The sequence below is a fragment of the Tamandua tetradactyla genome, chromosome 3, assembly GCF_023851605.1.
Source record: "Tamandua tetradactyla isolate mTamTet1 chromosome 3, mTamTet1.pri, whole genome shotgun sequence".
In the NCBI taxonomy this organism is placed as follows: Eukaryota; Metazoa; Chordata; class Mammalia; order Pilosa; family Myrmecophagidae; genus Tamandua; species Tamandua tetradactyla.
The window spans coordinates 3657289-3683362 of NC_135329.1; the positions used below are offsets into that span (position 1 = coordinate 3657289).

The following is a 26074-nucleotide window of genomic DNA, read 5'->3' on the forward strand; positions in this document are numbered from 1 at the left end:
GGAAAACAAAGCAAAACGTATGAAAATGTTTAGAACAAAACCTTTCTAGATGTTTAGAACCAAACAAGTATTCCCCAGAAGTGTCCCACGGTCACCACTTCAGGCCCCGGGGGTCTGCTCTCTTCCTCTGCCCTCAGGGACTCTGGAGAGTCGGGGGGGGGGCGCCCTCCCAGCCCCCCGCAGGAGCAGCTCACCCGTGGGCGGCTGGGAGTCCTCAGGCCAGGGCAGTGGGGTGGCTCCCAGTACCATGGTGGGGAGGAGGACAAGGGGGAGGGGGCGGGCTGGGGTCCTTTAAGAATCCTGTTCCCAAGGGGTAAAGTCCCCCCAAGCTTCGGGACGCTGCTCTGGAACACGTATCCGGGGGAAGCTCCAGCGAATGAAAGTTTCAAAAATGGAAAAGTCCCTGTAGCCACCGCTACAGAGGCAGAAACCTGCGGAAACCCCCAGGGTCTCCGAGCAGGGGCTCAGCCCTGTGGACCCGCCACGGGCCTGGTGCCGGCAGAGCGCGGCTGCAGGACATGGCGCGGCCCAGCGGACACCAGGAAAACCACGTCACCGTCCCACCGTGGCCAGGGTACAGGGCTTCCATTCTTTCCTAATTTTTCTATGTCAATCATAATTCCAAGATTCAATTTAAAATGTCCCCAGCAGAATGTTTCTAGCAGAACACAGAACATTGTGGCACAACTCTGATTTTTTCAGAACCACGACGTCCCCAAAACAAATACACCGCCAAACACCGCGTGCCGCGGAAGAGCGGTCAGGAGAGGACACCCAGAGGGACGGCGGGCAGCGCGGGGCGGGGGCCACCTGGGGGTGCGCGTGGGAGGGCCCCTCGGGGGAGGGGCGCCGGGGGGCCGCACGGGGAGGACGCCATGGGGGGAGCCCGCGGGAGCGGGTAGGTCGGAGAGGTCGGGGCGCGCGGGAGCCACGGCGCAGACGGGGACCCCATGGGAGGAGGGCGCCGGCAGGGAGCGCGCGGGGGTCCCTTTCTGTCGCCGAGCACCCTCCGAGGCGCAGCCCCGGCGCTCCTGTCCTCGGTAATCGAAACCCGGCTCGGGAAACAAAGAAGCCGGCGCCTCCGTGGGCCTGGCGCGGGGCTCCCGAACAGGGCAACAGCGCCCCGGCGCGGTGCAGGCGGGACTCGGGCCCGTGAGGACGCCGGCGCCAGCGAGGCCCAGGGCAGGGCCGGCCTGCGCGGGGTGGTGGCACGTCCAGAGGCTGGGGCCGGGGCTGACGAGGGGTCGGGTGTCCCCGCCCGAGGGCTGGGCGCCGGGGAGGTGCAGGATCCTGAGAAGCCAGAGCCGACAAGCCCACCCGGGTGTCCGGGGACAGGCTGGGAGGCAGAGCCCACCTCCAGGCCCGCACTGCCCCTTTTTCTAATCGGGGACAGAGGATAACAGCAGCAGCCCCCAGACCACCGTCCCCCAGGCTCAACTCACACCTGCTGGTGGCAGCAGTCTGGTAGCTCAGGACCTTTACAGAAAAGCGAAATAGGGCGGGCCACGGTGGCTCAGCAGGCAAGAATGCTTGCCTGCCATGCCAGAGGACCCGGGTTTCATTCCCGGTGCCTGCCCATGTTAAAAAAAAAAAAGTGAAATAGAAGGACGCAATACATGTGGCAAGTTTAGTATGGGTTTAGCGTGAGTTGCTGAAACTTTTGCTTCAGTGTTTTTGTGTGTGCATGCTCGGACCCAGTCATGATATACAATGTAACTTCTGCTGCAGCTCATAACAAAAAACTGCCAGAAGCACTGTCTTAAAGGATAAATCGAGCTTATCTAAGTGGATGTGAGCTGTTTTCCCCCGCATTTAATGAGTCTCCTAAAACTGCTGTTCCTGAGTGATGGCAGTGACGGCATAACTGGAGAGTGAGACTGACCCCTGCATCGGTGGCAAATGCAACCATGGCAGGAGAGGGTCTCAACCTCGGAGATCTCTCTGGACAGCATGGGATTCAGGGATGAGGCCCTGGAGGGCAGAGTGGGGCAGGGCAATGTGAGGGACAGGGGACCCAGGGGTCGCTGACAATCTGCCATGGGACTGAGGAGAAATTCAAGGCAGCACGGGCCAACCCAAAGGGCATTTTCCTACCCAAAAAAGGAGCCATGTTGCTGAGCACATCCTCCAGCCAAAGGCTGGCACAAACCACCAAAGTCCATCTTAGTTTGGCACCACGTGTGGTTCCTTGGAATGACAGACGGAGTGAGTTCACACAGCCTTCCTTACCAAAATAAAGCCCAAGAAGGTCGGGTGGGGTGGGCAAGGCTGGTGAACTGCAGGCTTGCCTCAGCCCCTTCTCGTGCAGCCCTCCTGACATGACCCCGTCGCCTCAGGGCTGTGGGGCCCCATCCAGGTCTCAGCCATGAAGGGCTGGTGGGGAGGGGGCTCCGGGAGCTCCATTAGCCGAGTCCTTAAGACCCCTGCCCGGCTGCTGGCCCCTGGCTTTGCTGACTTTTTAGTTGAGGAGCTGTAGCTCCGGGGGTCTCCAATTATTCGTTTCAAATAGGAATCCTCACTGCACCCCCCCCCCCCCACTGCAGATGGCTGGGCCCCCACAAATCCACTCTCCCAAGTGCCCACCCATGCCCCTGTCTTTTCACCCCCCGCCCCCCCCCCCCAGCACACACGGCCTGGTGCTACACAGCAGTGCTTTTTGAAGCCTCAGGATTGTATTTTTCACATTGCCTTGCGTTTAGGCTGCCCCTGCCTCATTTCTCAGCAGCCCTCCTTCCTTTCCTCACTCACCTGCTGGCCTAATGCGCCCACGACCCCTAAGAGAGTGACAGGTGAGTAAGAACGCCATCTCCAGGCCCGTGGTCTGACTGCACGGAGGTGGTGGACACGAAGGGTATAGCTTTCCACTCAGCAGGTGAAGTCACTGACCTCCCCCTACGTGGGACGTGCCTCCCAGGGGTGTAAACCTTCCTGGTAACATGGGAGCTGACTCCCAGGGATGAGCCAGGACCCGACATCAAGGGATTGAGAAAGGCTTCTTGACCAGAAGTGAGAAGAGAGAAATGAGATAAAATAAAGTTTCAGTGGCAGACAGATTTCAGAATTGAGAGGTTTTCCTGGAGGTTATTCTTATGCATTATACAGATATCCCTTTTTAGTTTATGGTGTATTGGGAGTGGCTGGAAGAAAGTACTTGAAACTGTAGAGCTGTGTTCTGGTAGCCGTGATTCTTGAAGATGACTGCATAATAGCACTTTTACAATGTGACCTTGCGATTGTGCAAACCTTGTGACTGACACTTCCTTTATCCAGATAGATAAGAAAATAGACAAAAAATAAATAATAGGGGAAATAGAGGGTATGGGATGTTTTGGGTGTTCTTTTCTACCTTTTTATTTTTAATCTTATTGTTTCTGGAATGAGAATGTTCAAAAATTGATATGTGATGATAAACGCACAACTATAAGATGATGCTGAACCACTGACTGTGTCCTCCGGATGGTTATACGGCAGGCGAATATATCTCAGTATAACTGCATTTAAAAAAAACTGTGTGTGGTTTCAGTAATGGCCAACTGCAGACATCCACCTGCTGACCAGATGCCTTACACGCGGCAACTCATCTAACCCTCAGAGGGAGACCTACCCTAAGAGGCAGGCACTACCGCTACCCTATTTTTGCAGAGAAACACTGAAGATAGGAGGTAAACTGTCAGGGACGCCCGCCCAGGCAGTCTGGTTCCACAGTCTGTGATTAGCCTCAGGTCAAATCCCAGTGCCTGGCTTGCGGGCGGGGTGGGGGCAGGCAGGGCCCTCGGCCACCCGGGGAGTCTGCTTCCTTGGGGTGTAAATCGGGATAAGGACAGCTGTGTGCCCAGCAAGGAATCATAGCACCATGCCCAGTCTATGCCCAGCTCAAAAAAAGAGTCCCCCTGTTTCTCGCAAGTTTGGGCCACAAAGAAAGAGGAGCCTGAGGGGCCAGGTCAGCTCTGCTCCCCCTCGGGCAGCCTCCACTTGGCAGGGAGGCCGGTCCTAATGGCCCTGACAGGCACACAGGCTTCCTGTCTCCTCATCTGGGGTTTGCCCCAGCAGGCACGTGGGCTGGGCACGGGGGGCTCGGGAGTGGCTCACGGATGGGAGTCAGGAGAGAAAAGGAGAAGGGACAAGAAAATGACAGAAGCAGGACAGGGGCCAGCAGGACTGCAGCTGGCCCCTGTCCCCCTAGCAAATGTGCATGCGTGTCTGTGTGTGTGTGTGTGCGTGCACGTGAGTGTATGTCTGAAAGGGAACCAGGTCGCCCTGCCCCTCGCCTCCCTCACGCTGGGCACCTCGGGGGTCCCCAGGCCCCCCCCCCCGCCTCTACAGTTCCACTGCCTGTTTGGAGGCAAGATCAGCACCCCTGCCCCCATCATGGCGAAGCAAGCTGGAGCACTCAGGCCACGTGCCGAGTTACACAGCTGCCCACGGAGAGCTGGAAGTAGAACCCAGGCCTCCTGGGTTCTGCTGCCCGCAGAGCTCCCCAAGGGTCCTGCACAGACCTAGAGGGTCATCCTGGGACCAGCCTCGGAGACGTGGTGACACCCAGGCTGAGCACAGCCCCCCCCTCCGATAGTGCCCAGTCGGGGCCGTGGGGCCAGGGAGCACAGGGTTCCCAGGGCCAGAAGGGGGAGGCGGCTGCCCCGTGGGGAGACCTACCGCATGATGCCCAGGGGGTCCAGCGCCTCCTCCTCCTCCTCCTCCTCGCCCCGCCCTTCTCCCTTGCTCCTCTGGCTCAGGATTGGAGGCCCGGCCTCCACCTCGCTGTCCTGCTGCTCAAAGAAATCGAGAGTCTCCCCAACGGCCCCCATCTGGCTGTCGGTGTCCGGCGCAGAGATCTCTCTGCAGGCGGGGTCTGCAGCCCCAGGGGACCGGGTGCCTGTGGAGAAAGAACACAGGACTGTGATGCCCCAGAGGGACGGGTGCCCCTGAGCTGTCTCCTCTGAGGCTGAGGGCTTCCTGCAGCCCCCCGGGACCCGGGTCCAGCACAACCAGGAAGCAGGGCTGGGTGGTGGCTGCTGCGACCCCAGGGGCGTAGAGCCGGTCCAAGTGGGGGACCTGGAGCCGGGCAGAGGCGTGGGCCCTAGACCCCTGAGGAACGGCGCCTGTCCGTGAGCCAGGGGAGGTGAGCCCACCTGCATGGGGCTAGCGGGGGTCAGACCAGACAGCACACGGGCCATCCAGCAGAACCAAGCACTGCAGGAGCATTTACACAGCCATGGCCACATCGAGGGGTCCAGCCAATCCCGCCAGGGACGGAGCCCTGCCCCTGGGGTCTGTGCGGCTGGTTACATCACGAAGCGATGCATGGGCAGCATGAGCACTCGGAAGGTTCTGGAAACAACCGCGACTGCTCCATTAGAAACGGCCTCGAAAGCATGGTCCGTAGCTGGGTGTCCACGAGGGAGGCAGAGAAGGGCAGAGCAAGCTGCCGAGAGGTCAGCGCAGAACTGTGGCCTCATCACGGCAGCACACACGTGCTCTCGAATTCACGAGACTGCCAGCCTCCCTGGGCAGCCTACCCCTCCCTGGCAGATGGGGAGTCGAGGGGTAGTTCCTGCCCTCAGGGAGTTTAGGGGCTTGCTGGTCTGTGTCTAAAAACTTACTGATAATACATCTCTGAACATTTTCACTGTTTGCTGCGGTCACTCTGAAGGTAGAGCACTCAGCCAAGTGCCTGGCAGGAGGAAGCTCTGACTGCTAAGTGTTAGGCTGTCTTTCATCATACTACGACAATGTGTTCTTAAGACAAACGTGAAAATATCTTTCAGTTTCCCCATCTAATACAGATAAGCACTTTATAGGTGAGAATTCACTTAAATATCACCCAAGCCCTCCAACAGAGATCCTGGCTGGGCCCCTACGGACTGAAGAGAAAACCGGGGCATGGACCAGCCAGTGAGGTTGGTGCACCCACCCGGCCCCTCCAGGACAGAGGGGGCTGGGATCGCATCAAAGTCTCCCACAGTCAGGGGCAGGACGAGCCCCTTACCCCTGACCACACACCCACAGTGAGGCAGGGGGCAGGAGGGACCCCTGTCGGCAGGCCACTCGAGAGGCCCAGAAGCAATACAGGGTTCCAGGGCTCTGCACCCCACCCCTCCAGGCCTTCTGTGCGCTTACAAGTCCCGCTTTTATTCCTTATTCCTTACTTATGTGCTTGTTACTAACCTTCTTTCGTAACCCCCCATCCATCTTATAGGACTAACAGATGTATAGCAGCTGAGAAAAGAGCAGGAGTCAAATGAGGAGACCCAAAGAGGGGAGAAGGCCAGCAGGTGGGCCTGCAGGATGCTGGGCAGGACCCCTCCCCACCCTGAGACTCCTGGATGTGCTGGCGGACGGGTAGGTGTAACTTTAGCTCTCACCATAAAATAAGCACCTACTATATAGCAGCATCTGTCCTAAGCTGGCCGCTTATGTGACCTGGGTGTGCCTACGGCAGGCAGCTCTGGGGCAGGGGGCCAGCCATCAGCTCGTGGGTGGGGTCAGGCTGTGGAGAGTGCCCCCCAGGTGAGCCCCAGTCAGGCAGTCCCTCGAGGGAGGGCCAGGCCTAGTCTCCTTCCGCTACCACCCCCGGCCCCAAGGATGTGGGCTCCGCAGGCTGTTGCAGCTGTGCTGGAAGCTTCTGGGCTGCCAAGGGCAGCCGCACCCCTTCCCGCCGTGCCAGGCCAGGGGAGACCACAGGGTCTCAGGACAGAGCCTTGGGTACCTAAGAACTCTAGCAGCTCTGGGCTGCCTGCCAACTGGACATCCTTGGAGACACAGCGCAGAATCTCAGAGAAGGCAGCAATCCTTTCCCGGATGTCAGACTCCCCGACAAACAGGACCTTCCTGGGAAGTGGGGGGAGGCTGGCCGTCGGGTAACGACTGCTCAGTTTTTGGTAAAACTCCTCAATCTCACTGTACTTCTTGGAGACCTGAAATGAGAGGGGCATGGGGTTTCCTGAATGAGGGGTGAAGTCCTCCCTCTCAACCCAAGCAGACGTCATCAGGAGGGCAGGACCACGTGGGGGTCCCTGGCCACACACCCCCATCTTTCCTCCGCCCCGCTCTGACTCGGTCCCATCCCTTAACCCTTCAGTCCAGGGTCCACTCAGGAGCTGAAGAATCGAGGTGATAACAGGGAGCCTGCAGCACTGTGAGGGGCCGGGGAGGGGAGCCCCTGCTTCTGGGCTCCGCAGGGGCCTCACCGTCCCCAGGTGGCCTTCCTGCCTCACCTCTTCTCAGCGTGGATCTGGGACTGCTCCAGGGCCAGGCCTTGTGCTCAGCCGGGCAGAGCCAGATCTGGCCAAGGCTGGAGGGGCCACCCCTGCACCCCGGGACCTCAGCGAGGCAGGCAGGGGCTCCTGCCAGCCCAGGGAGGGCAGTCCTGGGGGGCGAGTCACCCAAGTGTGGCACCCGGCACCCTGCAGTGAAGCTGCCCACGGCCCCCTGCCTCCCCCTGAGCTCCTGCAGCAGCGAAGGCCACCCTTGTACTCTGTCAGGTCTCCCTGTGCAAGGGCTTTCCCCAGGCACTGACTTGGCCCCCCTGTGTGACCACAGGCGAGGACTTGGATTATTGACGTCCACCCCCCCGCCCAGGCCAGGGCTGCGCCTCGATCCACCACGCAAATTCGGGGCGACCTGTGACGGCACCAGGGCAGGGAGCCGCTGACTGCGACTGCCACCATCAGGCAGGGGGCCTGGCTGCAGGACTTCCTGAGGGCAGGCCTCCTTCCACAGCAGTGCCTGCGGGGGTCCCCGGGGAACACTGATCCACCAGGGCACAAGGTGGGGAGCCTGGGGACAGGGCTTATAGCCAGGGGAAAAGGCCTGTAGCCTGGGGACAGGGCGGGCAGCAGGGGGACAGGGCCAGCAGTTGGGGGACAAGGTGGGCAGCTGGGGAACAGGGCAGGCAGCCAGGGGACAAGGCAGGTAGTCGGAAAGGCCCATAGCCAGGGGACAAGGCAGGCAGCCAACGGACAAGGCGGGTAGTTGGGGGACAAGACGGGTAGTTGGCATAGCCAGGGGACAAGGCCCGTAGCTGGGGAACAAGGTGGATAGTTGGGGGACAAGACCTGTAGCCAGGGGACAAGGCGGGTAGTTGGCATAGCCAGGGGACAAGGCCCGTAGCTGGGGAACAAGGTGGATAGTTGGGGGACAAGACCTGTAGCCAGGGGACAAGGCGGGTAGTTGGCATAGCCAGGGGACAAGGCGGATAGTTGGGGGACAAGACCTGTAGCCAGGGGACAAGGCGGGTACTGGGGGACAAGGCGGGTACTGGGGGAGAAGGCCCACAGCTGGGGGACAAGGCCCATAACTGGGGGAGAAGGCGGGCAGCGCAGGCTGCAGTGGGGGCCGAGTGCCTTCTGCTGCTGACGGCTCCACAGGCCCACCCCCAGACCTGGCGGCCCCCAAGCTTTCTCAGGTAGCACCTACGCTCGCCCTGATAGGAGGCTGAGTGAGGGGCACTCGGTGCAGTGGGGACTAGCACTCATCTGGGGCCTCCTGTGGGTGCTGGCTGCACAGTACTGGGCCCCACGTCCCTGATGCATGTTTAAGCCATGCAGTGAGCACACGGGCGTGTATGCAGACCACAAACACACAGCACCCACAGGGGATACTCAGGAGGCTGCTTCCACTGCGTGGTGAGCAGTTATGGACACTTCATATGAAGACGTGACTTTGCAAGGAGCGGGAGGCAAAGTACCCATTAATTTTCTGAGCGAAATCATGAAGCTCTGGTGAAACTCATGCTTAGGAGACGCCCCTGGGGGCACCGCCCTGGAGTGCACGGGGAGTAGATGCCAGTTCCCCTGGCCCTGGCGGGCACTTTGGACTGCTGAGAGGTACCTATGCACACCGCCCCGGGGAAGAGGAGCCACTGGTGGGGAACGGTGGCCGTAGGAGAAGTGTGGGGCGGCTAACGGCAACCCTGTCCACACCCGCATGCTGAAACCGAGGCATAGGCTGGGCTGGGTCCCTCCAGCCTCCCAGAACCCTGCCCCTGCCACGCCCAGGGGCCCGAGCTCAGTGTCCTCCTGGGCTCCCATCCCTGACCACAGACATTGTGCCTTGTACTACGCTGGGTCAGGTCGGGTCACCCATTCTGGAGAGCAGCCACTCCAGGGGTCACAGGACCACCCCATGCTAAACCTGGAGCTCAGCAGGAGGCGGTGTAATCAGTGCCCACCTGCAAAAGCACTGCTGTTCTTTCGACGTCCTGAGATGCTGCTAAATGGCCTCACCAGAGATTTGCGACATGGATTTCTCTTACAACTTGGTGTCTCTTTTTGTGGGCAATGAGAGCAATGTGATCCATTGTTTCCCTTTTCGGCTTGGCCGCCAGGATGCTCAAAGCTCATCTGTGAACACAGCTGCAGCCATGAGCCAGCACAGCCAGTGCTCTCCTCTTTGCTGCCTGACTCTTCCTCACTTTATCTGAGTCACAAGGTCCAGCCCTTCTTGTAAGAGACCAAAGGGCAAACAATAAAGTAGGGACTTTGTGCTCTTACCCCTTATGGAACACTCTCCTTCCTCAGCCTCGGTGACTCCAGATGCCCGGTTCTCTTTCTTCTGCCTCGGACTCCACTTCTTCAACTGTCCCTGAACTGTTGGGGAACCCAGAACTTCCCCTGACGGGCTTCTCTTGGCCCTCTACACCTGCTCTCTGGGGAACTCCTCCGACTCCCAGACTTTCAGCTCTCGCTTTGAAGCCGCTGTCTTCCGTGCCGGCACCACAGCCTGCCCTCTCCCGAGCCCCAGCCTCGTGGACTCGTCCTCTGGGTAGACACTTCACGAAAACTTGGCAGAGAGTACCCTGCAAATATTTTCAGATCTCTCCCTCCTTTCCATTCCAACTACCGCCAGCCTGCTTCACACCCTTCCCTTGGGTAACTGTGCCATACCCCCTCCCTAGAGCCCCCAGCTCTGCCTTGCTCCTTCCCATCCAGCCCGACTCCCCACCAGACTAGCCGGCGAGCCACAGATGTGACCGCGCCACTCCTCTGCCAGAGTGGCCTCCCTGGCCACAAGGCAGGCTCCCCGCCCAACCTGCCGTCTACCCTCGCATCCTCCCACAGCACCACCGGATGAAGGTCAGCTGTCCCCAGCTGCCCGCTCTGACCTCTGTGCCTCTGCTTAGGCTGTGCCATCTGCCTGGAAGCCTTCTCTCCCGCCCACCCTCGGCCCCCACCTGCTCCTTAGAACGCAGCTCAGCCCCACAGCCCGACCCCTCCAAGAGGCCTTCTGGAACCCCGTTCCCCAGGGTGGCGGGGTGCTGCCACTGCCCCCGTGTCCCTGTCACCTTGTGCATCTGTCTCTTTACAAGGCTGCTGCCCGGGGACCAGGAGCATCTGTGCCTCTGCCTGACCACCCACCACGGGCCTGGCACCCGCCCTGAGCCGTGCTGGCCGGAGCACCGCCAACTCACAGACCCCATGTGCAGCCCAGCAGGCGGGTGGACCCCCCAGGGACCCCCAGGCACCCCGCAGGCCCTGAGCCGTGCTGGCTGGAGCACTGCTCTCACACAGACCCCACGTGCAGCCCAGCAGGTGGGCGGACCCTCAGGATCCCCGGGATCAGCATGCCGGAGCACCCAGCTTACCAAGAACTGGACGACATCCTCGGGCCTGTGCTTGGCCGACTTGAGTGCGGCCAGCTGCGTCACCACCAGGATCTGGTACTCCACGTGGCCCGACATCATCTTGCCCCGTACCTCCTGGTGCTGGGGCACCGTCAGGTCCAGGCCCGTGTGGTCGTTCTGGATGCGCCTGTCACAAGGAGAGGTGGAGGGAGCTCAGGTTCGAGCGCGGGGGCCTCCGGGGGAGATGCAGGCAGGACCCAGGTGGGGCCTGGGGGGTCCGCCAGGGTCCTCAGTGGTCACTGCTCCAGGCCACCACCACCGCCCCACCCCCAGCCCGTCACAAACCCTGCAGGCAGCTCAGCAGCCTATCCTTGGGCTGTTGGGGAACAAAGGAAAACAGAAGAACAAGGAATGAAGGAGCTTGCGGAAAACCATGACCTGCTAAGATCAGTGCATGGCCTGTGCCGTGGGGGGGGGGGGCATCCTGGGGTGCCAGTCAGACAGGAAGGCTCTGGAAAGGGTCTGCACAGACAAGGCAGGGATGGAAGCCCTCCAGGAGAGCCACCTGACCCCGGAGCTGGAGAGAGAGACACCTCTTCAGTCGCTCGGGAGGTAGGAGAACAGTTCCAGAGGCGCCCACTGCAGGGCAGGGGGCCCGGGCTGGGCAGCGGGCGCCTGTGTGGACTGGAGCTGAATGTACCCCAGAATAACTCGTTCTCGATCCGTTCTGCGGGTGTGGACCCGTCATAAGGAGGCCCTTTTTACGAGGCAACCTCTCAATCCTCCGCCTGGAGACCTTCCCGTGGAACGGACTCAGATGGGAGAGAGGGAAAACGAGGGCAGCCAAAGGGTAAAACAGAACCAGGAGGAAAAGGGAGAGGTCAGGAGGCTGGGCAAGTGGCTGAGAGGGGTGTCCGCTCCCGCACCGCATGTACCTGCCCTGTACAAACCTCCGTTTTGCAGAGGGGGAAACTGAAGCTCAGGGAGAAAAAGCCAATTAAGTGGCACGAAGGAAAACTCTTCTACCAATGAAGATGTGACCTGCCACCTCACTATCAGCGACCCAGCCGGCTCTGACGTTCACTTTTACCTAAAGAAATATAGTTTCCTACATCTGAAGTTGCAGGAAGTTCAGAACTGCTGCTGGGAAAGGAACAGCTGTCTGTGTGGGGTAACACATTCATGAACGTGGTAAGCTGGCACCTGAGCACAGGGTCCTGTGCAGAGGGCACGCGTCTGCGGCACTTGAAAGGCGTGAAGTGAGGCATTACACAGCTACTAAGGGGTGAATATGGGGGGTGTGAAGGCACGAGTCCCGGCCTTCGCGGGATCCCACCCGGGCTGGGTCCCCAGGCCTGGTCAAGGGGGTCCCACATTGCCACCCCCACTCAGAACGCCGGAGGCCTTTGCGGGAACTCCCGCGTTTCCTGAGTTACCCCCCCAGGGGCTGCGCCTCTTGCCCCTCCCCGGCCGGCACCCCGCACCCTGAGGGCACCGCCCTCATTCGCCTCCTCCCAGGAGCCCGGGTCGCTGCGCCCGCACCGTGTTCCCAGGACAGTGGCCCTCCCGCCGGTCGGGCGACAGGCCCTCGGGGCCGGGCAGCGCGCGCTGAAGGAGGGCCGGGCCCGGACAGGGGCGGGGGAGGTGCGCGTCCGTGCGCGCGTGGCTGGCAGCCCGCTCCGGGGCCTCCCTGGGCCGGGGTACGCCCCCCCCCGCGGGGCGGCCCCGCGTCCGCAGCCGGCGAGGCCCGGGCGGACCGCCAGAGGGCGCCTCCGCCGCCCGCGCTGGGCCGCAGCTCACCTGGACGTGACAAGCACCGCAGGCGGCGGCATGGCGGCGGCTCCGGGTGCGGAACGGTCACGGGACCCAGAGGCGCCGGCGTCGCCGTGGCCACGCCCGCGAGCCCACCCCGCCCCGCCCCGCCCCGCCCCGCCCCGCCCCGCCCCGCGCACCCGGGGACTCCGCCCGCCCCGCCCCGCGCGCCCGGGGACTCCGCCCACTCCGCCGCGCAAGCCCGAGGACTCCGCCCACCCCGCCCGTCCGCACGCCGCGCCCCGCGCGCCCCACCCCACCCCGCACGCCCCGCCCGCCCAGGGACTCCGCCCGCCCCGCCCCGCGCGCCCGGGGACTCCGCCCACTCCGCCCGCCCACTCCGCCTCGCAAGCCCGAGGACTCCGCCCACCCCGCCCCACGCACCCGGGGTCTCCGCCCACTCCGCCTCGCAAGCCCGAGGACTCCGCCCACCCCGCCCCACGCACCCGGGGTCTCCGCCCACTCCGCCTCGCAAGCCCGAGAACTCCGCCCACCCCGCCCGTCCGCACGCCGCGTCCCGCGCCCCCCACCCTACCTCACACGCCCCGGCCCCGCGCGCCCCACCCCACCCCGCACGCTCCGCCCGCCCAGGGACGCCGCCCGCCCCGCCCCGCGCGCCCGGCCCGCCCCCTGGTGGTCGCGGGCGGCTCGGCCCTGACTGCGAGGACCTGAGGCCGCGCTGGGCTGCACCGGGGTCGCGGGGGCGGGGGCCGGGCTGCGCCTGTCGGGCCGGCGTCGTGGGCGTCGTTGGTGACAGCGCCCATCTCACCTGCGAGTGTCCCTGCGTGCTCCCGAACCGCGGGCTGCTGAGCGCTCCCCCATCGTGGGCTGATGGCAGGCGAGGGGGTGACCGTGCCCCGGCAGAGACCGGTGCACCCCGCGTGGGAAGGGGCGCACCTGAATGCAGAGGGGAGCAGGGTTTCCCCGACTACAGCCCCTGCTGCCGAGGTTCCCTTTCCCAGCTCATGCAGCCTCCCTGTCTTTCTGGGAGCGCTGCCCCCCCCTTTCCTCCCTTCCTGACCGATGCCCCCTCCCTCTGCGCCCCCTCCCCCGGGAAATGCTGGCGGGTCTCTTGCTGAGCTGCCTATCCCCCAGGAACCAGACCCCGTCCCACTGCACCGCCCTGCAATTGCCCGGACCCAAACTTTCCACTGGGGCGCAAGCACCTATGAAGCACCCAGCCCGAGGTGCAGCCCGCTCCCTCCGGGCTGTATCTATGCTGGTCCCATCGCAAAACTACTCTCCCCCTCCCTCAGGGCCTTCCCATTCATTCATTCATTCCGCAGATATCTACTAAGCTCAGCCTGAGCTCTGTGCGAGGCTCTGGGGACACAGCGAAAACCACCCACACGTAAGCCCACGGCAAGGAGGGGACCAGCCTCCCCTTTCGGCCCTCTCTTGGGGTGTCTCTCTCCGTCCTGCTGTCTTCCTTCCTATCCCTGCCTGGCACTCCCTGGACAGAGGATCCGAGGGTGGCTCAGAGAGAGACTCCCCGGGGTGGAGGCAAAGCTTTTGGGGGCCCCGGGGCTCCTGGCCTACCTTTGGGTGGCTGCCTTGTCGGCCAGAGGAGGCTGAGGAGGAGAGGGAGGCAGCCCGGAGCGGACGCCATTCCCTGCACGGGGCACAGGGCTGGGCCACTTGCCAAAGCTGCCTGGGAGGAAACAGACAGAGGAAGGTACCGGATCCCTGCCGACTCGGTGGCTCTTGTGGTGGAGGTGACTGCAAGTCCCCAGTGACGAGAGCGGCAGAAGCTGGAGTTTAGGGACATGGGTATAACGCCAGGGTGCCGCCTGCCGCGCGCCCTGGAAGGGGGATGCGCTGCCTCCGCGTCCTGGCCTCACCGCCATCCTTATGGCCTGTTTCCAAATCTGATTTTAGCAAAGCAGCTCTACAGTAAAACATTTTAAAAAGGAATGACTCATTTTCCCTAATGTGTCTTTCCAATAAAATGCATGCAGTCATTTAACTTTGTTAGGTTTGTTTCAAATTTGTTTCAAACAATGAGGGCAAGGTTGGCTGGATGAGTGAAGGTCCTGCAGGGAGGTTCAGCCTCTGCCCACACTGCCTGCCCTCCCGCCTTCTTGCAGGGAGGGTTTTTGACAGCCGGCAGGGTCCTGGGTTGAAGTTGACACGCCTCACTCTGGGGTGTGTGTGTGTGTGTGTGCAGGGCTGGTGCCCAGTGGAATGGCCTCAGCATTCCAGAAGGCTGGGAGTGGTGCAGCTCCTGGGACGTGTCACAAAGTCACCATGGTACCAACGTTTATTGAATGAGTGACACACTGCTGGGAGCTTTACACAGTGAATGAGACAAGTACCTGCCTTCCGTGTGCATCTCTGCACTTGTTCTTGGGGTGGGATGGGGGTCAGGAGACAAAATCTAAGGTAAAACCTGAAGAATAAGAAGGAACAGAATAGAGTAGGGGGAATATCACGTAGATGGCCTAGAGGCAATAGGGAAAGTAAAATTCAGGGAACAAGGGTGAAGTTAGGTGGCAAGGAAGGGGCAAGCAGGGGCCAGGGCACAGACAGCCTTCTACCCCCAGCGTAGGGCTCTGCACTGGTCCCAAAGACAACGAGAAGCCACAGGGGGCTGTGGACTGAGGAGTGACCCGGCCAGCTCCCCTGTGGAAAGAGGTGATGGTGGAAGCAAGGAGCTGAGCAGAAGGGCAGGGCAATCCAGAAGGGAGATGGTGATGGTGGCATGAGTGGGCCGGCAGCAGCCCAGGTTGGGGAGGAATGTGGGAGGTGGAATTCACTCCTGCCCACGGGTGAATGAATGCGGGCAGGAAGAGTGCAGGGGCTGCCACAGCCTGGCCCCTGGGGGTGGCTGGGTGCTGGGACCATTTCCTGTGGCAGGACCCAGGGGGAGGAGCACATTTGTGGGAGGGGGGATGCATTTGAGGCCTGGGGACACCAAGGTGCCTGGGCCTCAGCAGGCAGCCCTGGGCGGGAGCCCCTCCCTGGGTAGAAGGGGGGCTCTTGGAGCTGAGAGCCGCCCAGTGAGCACATGTGGGGAGACAGCGGGGACAGGTCCAGGGAAGCAGAGGTGGGCGCTGCAGGAAGAGGACCCCATTCGCTGGTGCTGGCACCACGCCCAGGTCCTGCTCCCTGCCTGCAGATTCCCGAGTGGGCATGCTGGGCGCCTGCCGGAACCCTGCTGGTTTCTGATCATAGAAAGCCCCTCCCTGATAACAATCCCACTTTCTGCCCCAATGGGGCTCCAGTGGATAATTGCATACGATGCAAGGAATGTGGAATCTAAATCTGATATTTTCTGCTTCCTGCCTGACTGGAGGAGCCCCATCCATGGCTGAAGTTGCAGTAACGCAAACCACATTGCAAAGGGTCCCCGAACCCCCACCCCCTCCCCACTACCCTGCGAGGAGCGCTGCAGGCCACACTTCCGTCTGCACCTGGGGGGAACGGCTGGCCTTGGGGGTCAGCAAGAGACACCCTCAAGCCTGCGTTTTCTTGTCTCTGGTGGTGAGAGCGTTCTGGGAAGCTGCTGTCTCTGTTCTCCAACATGAGGCTGGACTTTTAGCCCCTGGGGTCTGGGCACTCGAGTTTGGCAGGGCTGCTGCCTCGCTGTCACTCAGCAGAGGCTCGTGGGCACAGCTCCACCTGCCAGGCCTGGGGACGCAGGAGACACGGGCCTGGGTGGCAGGGTGCACAGAGAAGTCACAGGGTGTTAGAGACTCCAACACCGAGGGAGCCCGGGTGCTATGGGTGGCCTGCAGAAGTCACGCGACCAGCCCACCCCAGGCGGAAGCACGTGGGGTACTTCCTGGAGGAGGCGGGAGGATCCCAGGGTTGAAAAGTGGCTGTTACCTCTTTGAGCCTTGGTTTTCTCATTGGTGAAACCTTTCGTCCATAGCACTGCTGTGCACTGAATGAGATAAAACAGGACGTAAGTCAGATGAGCCAGAGGCTGGCCTGCAGACCACCTTCCCCAAAGCCGCCCACAGCCCTGACCCCTTCCTCCTTGCCTTTTACCACCACAGAGGCTGGAAAAGCAAAACACTCGTGCTCCCCGACTCCCCTGAAGCGAGCGGGGCCAGACCACTCAATCCAGACCAATGATATACACATAGCGTATGACATAGTGATACATATAATATGTTGGTGTTATATATTAATAATGCTATTAATACCTAGCTGTTATAATTTTGTGTATTATACATATATTCACTATTTTTTAACATTTTATATTATGTTATATACGTTTTAACTTTATATTTACATTGTTTTTTCTAATATATAATCATTAAAATATAATAAATATAAAATACAGAATACACTTTGTGTATATATAATTTATTGATATATATATTGTTATTTTATATAAATGTGTACATACATACACACACTGAATTCCCTGTGGAGGATTTATCTTCCTGAATAGAAAGGCAGATTCCTGCTAGGCAAAACTCTGCCTCTTTTCTGTCTTCTGCCTGGAAAAGGGATAATGATGCCAGAGAAGCAGCAGCCCTTTTGTAACCATGAGGTTCAGACACGCGTTTGAGGCCCCCACCTAAGGGTGGAAGATTCTGGGGCCTGATGGCACATAACTATGATACCTTGACTCCTTCTCCAGACTTCCCCTTCGTGAGGATTAAGCCATGCTAAGTGGGGTTATCCTTGTTGACACAGTTGTCAAGTGCTCACACAATGCCGCCGTAACAACTGCTCATAAGGTCGGGATGACTGAGGAGGAGGAAGGGAGTAGAACAAATGTGTCCCACACAGTGCAAAGTCAGGGCATCTCGAGAGAATCACAACATGCTTGCAGCGGGGCTGGAGAGAAGGGTGGGCTGCTGCGGGCAGAGTCCCAGAGGCCGGCAGGAGCCTGCCCGCAGAGGGCTGTGAGTGTCCCACGGAAGGGAACGGACGCACGGAAACAAAGGGAAAGGAGGATTTCAGGAAGGGTGTCCAGCAAGGCTGGCTGCTGCTGAGCACCCAGGAACGTGGGGATGGAGACGTCTTCTCTGGCCTGGTGGGAAGCAGAGGCCGCAGAGGTCGCAGAGGAGGGAGGGGCCCGAGGAGGGGCTGGAGGTGAGGAGGTGCAGCTGTGTGTGGGGCCCCTCCTCCAGGAGCGTGATTCTGAGGGAGAAACAGAGCTATTCTATATATGCTCACTATAGAAAATCTAGAAAATATTCATGGTAAAAAAATAAAAATCACCTCCTTCTACAGCAGACGTGACCACTGTTAACATTCTGTTGTTCCTTCCCTCTTGACACTTTTCCCTACCTGTGTATGATTGATCCTTTCCTTTAGATGGTACAGAATCTTGGTGGATATGCTGCTTTGTAATGTTCTTTTTCATTTACCATATTATAAATCTCCTGCCATGTTAAATTACTTCCAAAACTATAATTTGGAATGGCTACTTTAGAATACCATGTACTGGGATTTAAGGGTGGGATACACGGTTCTGATTTTTCATTATTATAAGCAACCGTGCAGTAAACATCCTTGCCATTAAAAACTTTACACACAACATTGATTATTTCTTTGGAAAAAATCTCCCCCAGAGATGAATTGCTGGGTAAAAGCCTATGTACAGGGAACGTAGAGGATGGGGAGGGAAGAGGTGTCTCTAACAAGCCAGCTGGCCTTTGAATCCCAAACACTGGGAAGAGAACTTGGGAGAAAGCTGCCGCCTTGGTGGGGGGAAAACACGCAGCATTTCTTTGATGTGTCCGCTGTTGCATAAGGGAGGGTCTGGGAGAAAAAAAAATGAGATCTCGAGCTGACTTTGCATTATTAAAGTAAAAAGAAAGGTGGGCGCAGTTGTCTTCCAGCACCCCTGAGCCTGGGGAGGGGGCAGGGAGGAGCCCAGGGCTCGGGGCCCATGGAGGGGTGGAGAATGGAAAGCCTGGGGGCAGGTCTCGGGGTCCCCAGCTTCTAAGGCTCCACTCGAGTGTCTGGTGAGTGGTCCTGGGGCAGGGAACTCAGGGACTGGTCTCCAGTGGGGAGTGGGGGGGTCGCAGCATGGGGACTCCACTGAGAAGGAACTTGAATGAAGAAGTGGCTAGTGAAACTGGGGCCCAGACAGTCTGCCCCTTGCCAGGGGCACAGCTAATTCAGCCACAGGAAGGGGAGACTGCGGGAAGCTGGAGAACTTGGGGGCACAGGGGAGACAACACTTTCAGGGATTTTTATATCTACTGCTGTAACTGAGAATTTAAGAGTTAACAAATAATCACCATATAGATGCCTTTTTCTTACTTTCTAGTATATTCTAGAACAGCCAAAAGGAAATACCTGAAATTATTGAAACTCACTGAACCCAGAAAGCCTTGACCTTTGGTTACAATTGGGTATAAACTTTATCTTGTGATTGTGAAAACCTCGTGACTGGCCCCGCTTGTACCCCCTCCTCCTGTTTTACAACTTTGCCGTCTTGTTATTATTATTACTATTAGGCAGCTCCTTACTTTAGTGTTGAGCACGGAAGGAACATGAGTCAGCAGAGCTAACCCTAAACTACCTTCCTAGACCAACCTGGATCTAACCAACGTGGGCCCACCCGCCACGCGCAGCAGCGTGAACTTTAACCTATAAGCGACCTGGACCTCCTCACACACTGACAATCAGGCGTCCTGAGACGGCCACCTGTTTCCTACATACCTTCTAAGCCTGAGGACGTGATGGGTCTGCACGGGCTCGGCAGTCAGTGCGCCTCTAACCTGGCCATCTCCCTGCACTGCACTCACCAGCACGCGCCTGCCCGTCTCTGGGTCCTGTCAAAGGCTCAGACGCTGCAGTTCGGGGAAGCACACTTCAGCCCGGGGTCATCCCTGCTCCCTTGCTCCACGTGGCAATAGCCCCGGCTCCCTTTGAGGGCCGCAGACTGGCCGTGGTGGGCACGGCGGAGCCCTGCGTTTGAACACGCTGAACTCAGGAGAGCCAGGCCTGGTGTGGCGCTCACTTCCAGAGCCTCCCCGCAACACAGTCATTTTCTTAAAGCATCTCAAATATGAGAAGTGAAAAATGCTATATTTTTTTAGAGGCCTATTTATTAATCACAAGTGAGGCTGGACTTTTTTTTTTTGGCCTATTTGTTGGTCTTTATGTTTCTATGTAGCTCTCCTGTTTATTGTGCTGGCTTATTTTAAAAAGATGCGCTTTTTTTTTTCTTTTTGGCTCCTCGTGGAAAGCATTCTTCTAAGAATGCTTTATCTATTAAAGATACTAACCCTTTGAGATAAATATTATTCCTTTGTTTGTCTTTCAGTTGTTTTTTTTCTGCTAAGTTTTTATTTTCAAAGAGTTTCAAGCTCCCAGAGAAGGGCTGTAACTTGTCTGCCTGCCCCTCACCTGTGCAACAGGTGGGAACCCCGAGTGGAGGTGAGCTGGCAGGCGTGTGCTGGGCAGTGCTGTGGGGGGAGGGGACTGGCAGAGGTGCAGCCTGTCATGAGGGGGTGGGGCAGCCCCCTTCCTTGTCACCCCTCATCGTCCCAGGGCTGAGGCCTGGCTTCATGCACGAAGCATGTCCTTTGGAGAGGACAAAGCCAAGAGGTGCCAGCTGCCAGTTCTCCCGACAGCTGGAGGGCAAGCACTCAATCCTAGAGTGGGGAGCTGGCCTCACCCCAAGACCAGGGCACCAACTGTCAATACTCTGCCACGTTTACTTCATCTTGTGCCTCTCTTTCTGTGTGGTTTCCTTTTCCTCCTGACACCTTTGAGCATTAGTTGAAGATGTTTTCCCCAGTTGTCCCAATAGTGTCTTTTATATAAGACTGCGACCCCAGCTCCAATCCAGGGCCAGGCGGCAGATGGTGCCAGGTATCTCGGAGCCATGTCTCTTTAGTCTGTTCTCTAGAAGCTGCCCAGCCTTTCTTGTCTTTGGTGACATGACAGCGTTGAGGAGTCCAAGTCAGGTGCCTTCGCAGCCCACCCCTGGCTTGCAGGTGTCTAAGTGCCTATCCAGGTGAGATGCGTTTAAGGGTGCTAGCAGGGGTCCCACCTGCAGATGACATGGGGGCACGTGAGGCTGGCGCTACCCCTCATCATTCAGTGAAAGTTAATTCTGTTCTTAGGATTTTTGACATGCATGTTTTAACATTTGTATGTAATTTCAACTGTGGATATTTCTCTTTGTGGTTTGGCAATGCAGTTCTACTGAGAAAAGTACTTCTTATCCCTAGACTATATAAATATGCACGAATTTCCTCCAAGGTTGCTCATGGTTTCATTTTCTATGATCTGTTAGGATTTAATTTTGGTTCATATCATGAGATAAGGGTCAATTCCCCCCCTGCAAATATTTAACCCAATGTCCAGTACCATCTGTGACACCTTTTATTGAACAAGTCATCCTCCCCCCCCGCTGGAAATCACCACCATTATTATACTCTAAATATTTTCAGACATTGTCATTGGCTTCTGAGTTCTAATGTGTCCCCATGATCGGTCAGTTCTGTTTCAACTGCTATCCTAGAATTAGTAGGTTAATAGGCTATTTTGGTACTAGAGATGAGCTCCCCAAGGAGGATTTACTTTTTCACTATTTTTGCACGAAGCAGAGAGAGGAGAAGGATCCCTGAGGAGGAAAGGGGCCTGGGACACATAGCTTGGATGGATGGGACAGTGATTGCAGGCCTTTATCTCACCAAGCACCGCGCTCAATCTAATTCTGGCAATAGGGAATAGGAATCCACTGCTAGGGTGTGCCATAATTTATCTGTCAACCCCCTATTAAATGCTACTTCAGTTACTTCCACTTTTCACTATGACCTCGATTTTTAAAATCCTTGTGTATTTATCCTCACTTATGTGACTAAATCTATAAATTAAATATCTATGAGTGAGACAAACATACTTGCTGAGTCAAAGAATTTTCTTTTTCTTGTTGTAATCTCGATGCTGTCAAATTGCTGCTGGAAAATCTCCATGAATTTACATCCTGCCTAGTTGTATAGCAAGGACCCATGTGCCCATCCTCTCTCCAATAACGGATATTATGGTTTTCAGTTTTGCCCACCTGAGAGGTGAACTAAATAGTATGCCACTGTTCTTTTACTTTGCAGTTACTTCTGATGCCTTTTGCAGGACAATTCTGCCACCTGCTCTTTTTATTAACTCTCCAGATTTGTGTCCCCAGCACTCAAGAAAGCGCTGTACATGGAACTCTCCTACTCTCCCCAACCGGAACGGAGACCCAGGGTCAGCCCACCGGCCGCGGTACTTCGTGAATGTATTAGAGCTGGGTCTGCTACCCAAGAAGGCCCCATGTGGGGAGCTCCTGGGACCCTGGTCTCTAATTTCACAGGTGTCCCCAACCTCTGTGGGCTGCCCCAGAGACCACCCCCCTGCAGGCAAATCTCCAAAGGCCCTGGTTCCAGGGGCCAGACGCCCTGCTGCTCCCGCAGCCCCGGTCAGGCCCAACACTCCTGCTCAGCCTGGCCGCCCACCCTGCTGCAGGTTCCAATGTCATGGCCTCAGGGCTGCCAGGCCCCTGAACTGGTCTGGGGATACACCACACACATTTTTTTTTTTTATTAATTAAAAAAAGAATTAACAAAACAATTAGAAATCGTTCCAATCTACATGTACAATCAGTAATTCTTAATAACATCACATAGTTGCATATTCATCATTTCTTAGTACATTTGCATCGATTTAGAAAAAGATATAAAAAGACAACAGAATAACAATTAAAACAATAATAGAAAGAAAAAAACAAAAAAAACAAAAACAAAAAACCTATACCTCACATGCAGCTTCATTCAGTGTTTTAACATAATTGCATTACAATTGGGTAGTATTGTGCTGTCCATTTCTGAGTTTTTATATCCAGTCCCGTTGTATAGTCTGTATCCCTTCAGCTCCAATTATCCCTTCTCTCTTTTTTTTTTTTTTAATTAACGGAAAAAAAGAAATTAACCCAACATTTAGAGATCATACCATTCTACATATGCAATCTTTAATTCTTAACATCATCACATAGATGCATGATCATCATTTCTTAGTACATTTGCATTGGTTTAAAAGAACTAGCAACATAACCGAAAAAGATATAGAATGTTAATATAGAGAAAAAAATAAAAGTAATAATAGTAAAATCAAAACAAAACAAAACAAAACAAAACAAAAACCTATAGCTCAGATGCAGCTTCATTCAGTGTTTTAACATGATTACTTTACAATTAGGTATTATTGTGCTGTCCATTTTTGAGTTTTTGTATCTAGTCCTGTTACACCGTCTGTATCCCTTCAACTCCAATTGGCCATTATCTTACCCTGTTTCTACCTCCTGCTGGACTCTGTTATCAAGGACATATTCCAAATTTATTCTCGAATGTCCGTTCACATCAGTGGGACCATACAGTATTTGTCCTTTAGTTTTTGGCTGGACTCACTCAGCATAATATTCTCTAGGTCCATCCATGTTATTACATGCTTCATAAGTTTATCCTGTCTTAAAGCTGCATAGTATTCCATCGTATGTATATACCACAGTTTGTTTAGCCACTCGTCTGTTGATGGAGATTTCGGCTGTTTCCATCTCTTTGCAATTGTAAATAACGCTGCTATAAACATTGGTGTGCAAATGTCCGTTTGTGTCTTTGCCCTTAAGTCCTTTGAGCACCACACACATTTTGATCCCTCCAGCTCCGTTCCTGGCCCCTGCCAACCCCTATCTTTCCAGGCCCCTAGTCACTGTATGTCTGGAGTAGAAATCCTGGGATCCTCACCTTAGAAATACTGGAAGACTTAGTACTCCAAATTATTGCATGATCTAAGAGCCATCTGTTTTTTATCCCAAAAAGGTTTTTAAAAAAGTATATGTGCCCACAAGCGTTTCCAAGAAAATCTCATGGAGCCACAACCCCAGAATATTCAGAACACTGACATTACAACAGGGAAGTGCACAGCAGGGACAGTACCCCAGAGGCACTTGGCGGCAGGTTGGATTAACTCGCCCCCAAGCCTAAAGTGGGACCTTCTCGGCCAATAACAAAAACCACCACTCACTGGGCCCTTTCTCCAGCTGACCATGCCGGTCAGCACTTCATTGGCTTTATTTCCTTTAATCTGCAGCATCTCCGATAGGTAGGAAACCTGTCCCCTTCTAAAGTAGAGGAGACAGAGGGTCACAGAGGTTAATTCATGCAACAAGGGCATACCCCTAGCACACGGGGAAGGTGGGGTTTGAAGCTGGGTCTCTACTCTGACCCTACTGGCATCTGTTTCCTGACCTCAGTGCAGGCAGCGGTCCCTGTTCTCTCGTCCCCCAGGAGGAGCTGTAGAGATCTGGGCCTCTCATTCTGGAGCCTTGGGCAGGGAGGACCCCATGTGTGCCAATGTGGGCCTGTGCGGTGCTGTACAGCCAGGGACCAGCAGGTGGCAGTGCCTGCCAGCCCTCCGCCATCTGTCCCAAAACGAAGGGCTGGAGGTGATCCCTGCCAAGGAGGTCTGGGAAGGAAGAAGAACAGCAACTCTGTTCCCTCCCCTCCCCCGCCCCAGGCGCAGAGGCGGGTAGAGCACGGCCGCCTGGGGCCAGGTATGCTGCCCCTCCCTGAGTGGAGGCCAGAGCCGTTGCTGGGGTAACTGGGAAGCCTGGGAAATTCCTCGGACTCCAGGAAGGCTCTCCCTGGGCATCTCGGTAGGGCCGAGCTCCAGCCTGCCAGAATCTTCCACGCCCGCCGCCAGGGCAACCCCATGCCTGGGTCTTTCTCAGGGAGAGCCGTGCAGCCCACCTCTGGGTGAGGGCGAATTCCGTCTTCCTGCCCGGTCTCCCCCGGGGACGTCCTCCAGGCAGAGCCCAGCCCAGCCCTCCTCTTCTCCGACCCTCTCCCCAGCTTGAGCTGAAAGACCAGACGCTATGGTGGGCCCAGACAGGAACGGACCCCTGACGCTCCCTGGCAGTGGCCTGGGCAGCATCCGAGCTCATGCTCGCCCTCGGTGACCGTGACCGCCCGCCTCCCTGCACCCAGGAAGGCGCGTGGGACCTGCAGCCACAGTCACAGCCAGGGTGAGGATTCGGGCCTCTTAACTCTCAGGAGCACGGCCCAAACACATCCAGAGACCAAGTGCCAAATGTTTCCACATAGCACAAAGCTGAAGGAGACAGGGTCCTGTGGGGCTGGGGCGCCCAGCACCCCAACCAGCGGACGCAGTGGAGGCCTGTCTCCACCGGCCTCGCCTCCAGGGCACCCTGAGCGTGGTGGAACACAAGCCCTCTGATCCGAGATGGAGAGCAGAGGCCCAGAATCGGAGGCGACCCCAGCTCCCGGATGGCTGTGATGCCAAATGACAGGCTGCTGATGACGTCTCCCTGGTGGGGACGTGGCTTCCTGGGCCACAGACGGGTCACCGGCCAGGGCCTGGGGTCCGGTGTGACAGGAGAGGCGTGCGAGGCTCAGCAGGCTTCAGGCTCCAGGGCTCACAGCCCCATCATGGGCTCCCGCTGGCAGAATCCAAGTTTCCCCAACGTGCTGAGGGGTGCCAGCACAGTGTCCCAGGTTCCCAGACGACACGTGCACGCCCCACGCAAGGGTGTCTGTGGCAGTCTGAAGCTGCAGGCTCCCCAGAAAAAGCGGCTCTCACCCCTGATCCACTCTAGGGCCGTGAACTTTAGCTGAGGTGTGACCCACCTCATTCAGGATGGCTCTTAATCCCATTATGGACTCTTTTATGAGAGTGAAATTCAGAGAGAGGAACAGCACAGAGGTGGGAGAGACAGGCCAGGCCAGGAGGGGCCGCATGGGACTGCCATGGGACCCGGGACTGCCAGTAGGCAGCCCCAGAGGGCTCCAGTCGATGGGGAGAAAGCGTCGCCTTGATGATGCCTTGACTCGGACTTTTCCCAGACTCAAGACTGGGCTAAGAAGTCGCTGTGGCTGAAGCCGACGCACTGCGCGGCGTTCGCTTGAGCAGCAGAAGGAAGGAGACAGCGCCCGGGCGGCGCCGTGAGTGTGCACAGCCTCACACTCCGCTGGAGGGGCTCCGTGGGCGTGCACAGCCTCACACTCAGCCGGAGGGGCTCCGTGTGTGTGCACAGCCTCACACTCTGCTGGAGGGGCGCCGTGCGCGTGCACAGCCTCACACTCAGCTGGAAGGGCTCCATGCGCGTGCACAGCCTCACACTCTGCTGGAGGGGCTCCATGCGCGTGCACAGCCTCACACTCAGCTGGAGGGGCGCCGTGCGCGTGCACAGCCCCACACTCAGCTGAAGGGGCTCCATGCGCGTGCACAGCCTGCACCGCCTGTGCTGGGCCTCCAGCAGGGCACGCAAAGTCACCCTAAGGGAAACGGTCCCTTCAGAACCTGGGTCCTGGGGCTCCAGATCAGAGACTCGGTGCTCAGAGAAAGCAACAGTTCTCGCCGGGGATGGCAAGCAGGAAAGCAGGGATGCTGGCAGGGAAGGTTGGGCGGGGAATGAGGGATCCATCCCTGCTCACCACAGTTAAGAAATGACCCCCCAAGTCCCCCGGCAACCAGACAGCTTTTAGCTCCCCCCACCGGGCCAATTCGCCTCCTCCCTCTGAGGAGGGGACAGCTGGAGGCTGGAGATCCAGGCAGGGGAGGGGCTGGTCCACAGACGCACGGAGACCAGTCCCCAGCTCTCCCCCAGGCTTCTCTGCTTCCTCTCATCCACCTCTCAGCACCTTCCCAGGCCTGCTGGGGCACCGAGGACGGAGAAGCTCTGTTCACAATGCCCACAGCGGCTGGTAGAGCACGGCTTCAGTT

General features: G+C 57.5%; 1 protein-coding gene across 6 annotated transcripts in view; it reads right to left on the bottom strand.

Annotated features, from left to right (window-relative positions):
* The window catches only part of HS1BP3 (HCLS1 binding protein 3), a 38625-nt gene extending 26181 nt beyond the window's left edge, over window positions 1-12444 (bottom strand). For 5 of the 6 annotated variants that reach the window (XR_013172295.1, XR_013172294.1, XM_077152178.1 and 2 more), the window contains exons 1-4: window positions 12362-12444; window positions 10583-10748; window positions 6707-6914; window positions 4654-4873 (exon numbers count right to left, since the gene is read on the bottom strand). Coding sequence is in view for 4 of the 6 variants with exons in the window: in XM_077152178.1 (XP_077008293.1) it covers window positions 4654-4873; window positions 6707-6914; window positions 10583-10748; window positions 12362-12393 (626 nt within the window). In the remaining 2 variants the exon portion in view is untranslated. Of the gene's footprint in view, window positions 1-4653; window positions 4874-6706; window positions 6915-10582; window positions 10749-11511; window positions 12023-12361 lie in introns of those variants that run through there. The other variant, XM_077152177.1, reaches the window with a different exon arrangement.
* Window positions 12445-26074: the final 13630 nt, after the last annotated feature.